Here is a 2,552-nt window from a genome sequence, read left to right as displayed (position 1 = left end):
ATTTCAATTTGCGCAATTTGAAGGGTAATGGAAACGCGCCTAATGGCTTGTATGTTTCTCAGGATCTCCATGACCATATTCTGGAAGATCGATGTGTCCATGGAAGGAGTGGTAAAGCCATCGCTTGAGCTCCTGCTGAAAATGCCAGACCAGGGTAAGATTAACTGCGTGATGAGTGAAATATAGATTATGTAAGGGATAATGTTGCATCAGGGTTGATCGGCTTATCCTGCTTATTAAATAGATTAAAAAGTCTTTCACTGCCATTTTTACTAGATTCTAAAACTAGCCATTTTTGTAGTATAGAACTAAATATAACTGATGGGGTATAACTTTGTCAAGATCACAAGAAAATTAAGTCATGATAATGAGAAAACAACTTTTGTTATGTTGAGATCATGAGGAAAATTAAGTTGTTCACAAGAAAACCTTTATGTCATGTCGAGATCACGAGAAAATTAAGCTGTAATGAGAAAACTTTCGTTCTGTTGTATGTGAAATATACAATTTTGTGGTTGCAATACAAAAGTGATGCAATTGACTAATCAGAATCAAGTATTTCCTTATTTTACACTTGTACAATTCATAATTGTGACTTTTGGTACAATGATCTAAAATGTTTTATTTTGCTTTCAGCTCGGGAGTTTGACACCAAAAAAGTGATGGAAAACGGCTCGAATTACTTTCAGAGCCTCCTGCAGATTCTCGGGGTGGAAGCATCAATCGAGGGCTTGATAAGAACTGTATGTTTGTAAGAAGTCATAAAACAAGCCAACGTTCACGGCATGGGAACTTCATATCTAATCTTTTTATTCGATATAAACACCTGTACAATCACCCGTTAGGAACTACATAGTGATGCCACCTGTACATGTCAATCATTTTTACGCATGATATGCCCACACTGTATGGAAATATACATTATTAGAAAAGAGCTAGAAAAATAAATAGTTTTAAATACAAAATGTTTGACAGCAAAATCCACTTTGTATTTTCAAATAGTTACATTTTAACATTAGATTCCATCACAGTAACTGTGATCTTCCTTTCTTTTCTTGCTTAATAACAGAATTAATGTCCATTCCTACCTACATAGTGATTATAAATCTTTATTTCATTAGAATAACACAGTGTCACCACCTAAGACTCATAATATCTCTGGCTCGTCTGGTTCAACAGGGGAAAGATGTTGTTAAAACAAAGGCAAATACAGTAATGAAACTGCACATTTCAATCAGTTACATCATAACACATCAAAACATGACCGTCCAACAAATGCCATCGGTTGGACAACGAAGGCGTTTTCAATCACAGGTAAGGCGTATTAATACTTCTCTTGACACCAGTTCACATTAAGACAAAGGGGAGTGTGAACAGTTTGGCAATGTTGAATGTTCATCCATGTAAAACTCAAAACACTATTCGCCTGATGAGAACTGCATAGACGACTTTGAGAAAGGCAAGCCGATGCAGTTTGCATCACGCTAAAGGAGGTAAACAAGAGCATGAGCATCTCTCATGCCACAGTGTATTGTAACAGTAATATTCCCCATGACAGAGAAAGGCGACCGTGAGGTGCCATCTTTAGTGTTAAAGTTGCACCATAATATCTGTGCGAACCGTCTCACTGTGGTTGTTTTTTTGGGTCAAAGGCGCCAAACTTGCAACTTGTGTTAAATCAACACTACCATTTCTGTGGCCTATACTGCTTCTCTGAAAAGAAGAAAAAAAACATTCCACTGTTGGGAAAACCCTGCTAGATCATCTTTTTTTATTGTGCTAATGAAAACTGGCGTGCTGTCCATCTTTGGTCGACTTATGAAATATATCTGGCTCTGCAACCAATTATGGCCATTAAAACTCAATCCAAATGCAACCATAGTAGCGTTCAAGCAGCTGGGGATGGATTCCTCTGGTTGTTTTCTGCTCTACGATATCAAAACAGACAACAACTAAGAGTATTAGTGTCAAACTCAGAGACCAAGCAATCGTTGATGGACAGACAGCTGATTTTTGCATTTTACAGCAGTTTTTCTGGGAAAAACTGTATGTTTGATGTTTGAGATGATGGACTATCTAGTAGTTCAACCAAAAGTTGCACACCATCATGTCTGTATACTGATGTTTTTTCCACATTTTTGAAGAATCGTTATGCAACTTTTGCCATACAGTTTGTCATACATCACTTTTGCCATACATCAAGCTCCAAAGCAACAAATGTAGTTCATATGACTTGTGCAAATTTTTAGTCTGTTCTTCACTCAAAACTAAGTCGTTATTCACCGGTGATTGTTCAAAAATGTTGCATTCCTTCACAATTCTGACAAAATACCTGGCCAGAATGAACTGACAAGCTGCATAACGATTCTATCAAACGGGTTTGCGATGACACGAGGGTTAGTAAACAATGGGCAAATTTTTTTTATTGAACTACTCGTTAACAAGACACTTCGGTAAACGGTTACGCCAGCCAAGCGTGTTACAAAAATACACTTTCATTAGCGAGTAATGTCATTAGACTTATCCTCTAATTTATCAAATCTATCTTACGG

The 2,552-nt window shown here is 37.0% G+C and overlaps 1 protein-coding gene and 1 long non-coding RNA gene across 2 annotated transcripts in view; one reads left to right on the top strand and one right to left on the bottom strand.

Moving 5' to 3' along the window:
• Positions 1-61: 61 nt before the first annotated feature.
• Positions 62-1,716, top strand: LOC107579551 (uncharacterized). The gene is made up of 2 exons (XR_001608493.1): positions 62-154; positions 637-1,716. It is a non-coding gene; the product is annotated as an uncharacterized lncRNA (long non-coding RNA).
• Positions 1,717-1,888: 172 nt separating this feature from the next.
• LOC107579550 (inositol-pentakisphosphate 2-kinase-like) overlaps positions 1,889-2,552 on the bottom strand; it is a 1,833-nt gene continuing 1,169 nt past the window's right edge. Inside the window, exon 4 of the mRNA XM_016265370.1 lies at positions 1,889-1,928. Within this exon, the coding sequence (XP_016120856.1) occupies positions 1,889-1,928 (40 nt within the window). The remainder of the gene's footprint in view (positions 1,929-2,552) is intronic.

The sequence above is a fragment of the Sinocyclocheilus grahami genome, unplaced genomic scaffold (assembly GCF_001515645.1).
Source record: "Sinocyclocheilus grahami isolate Dianchi unplaced genomic scaffold, SAMN03320097.WGS_v1.1 scaffold18077.1, whole genome shotgun sequence".
In the NCBI taxonomy this organism is placed as follows: Eukaryota; Metazoa; Chordata; class Actinopteri; order Cypriniformes; family Cyprinidae; genus Sinocyclocheilus; species Sinocyclocheilus grahami.
Note: the sequence above shows the minus strand (reverse complement) of the source record. Positions and strands in the feature narration are given on the sequence as shown.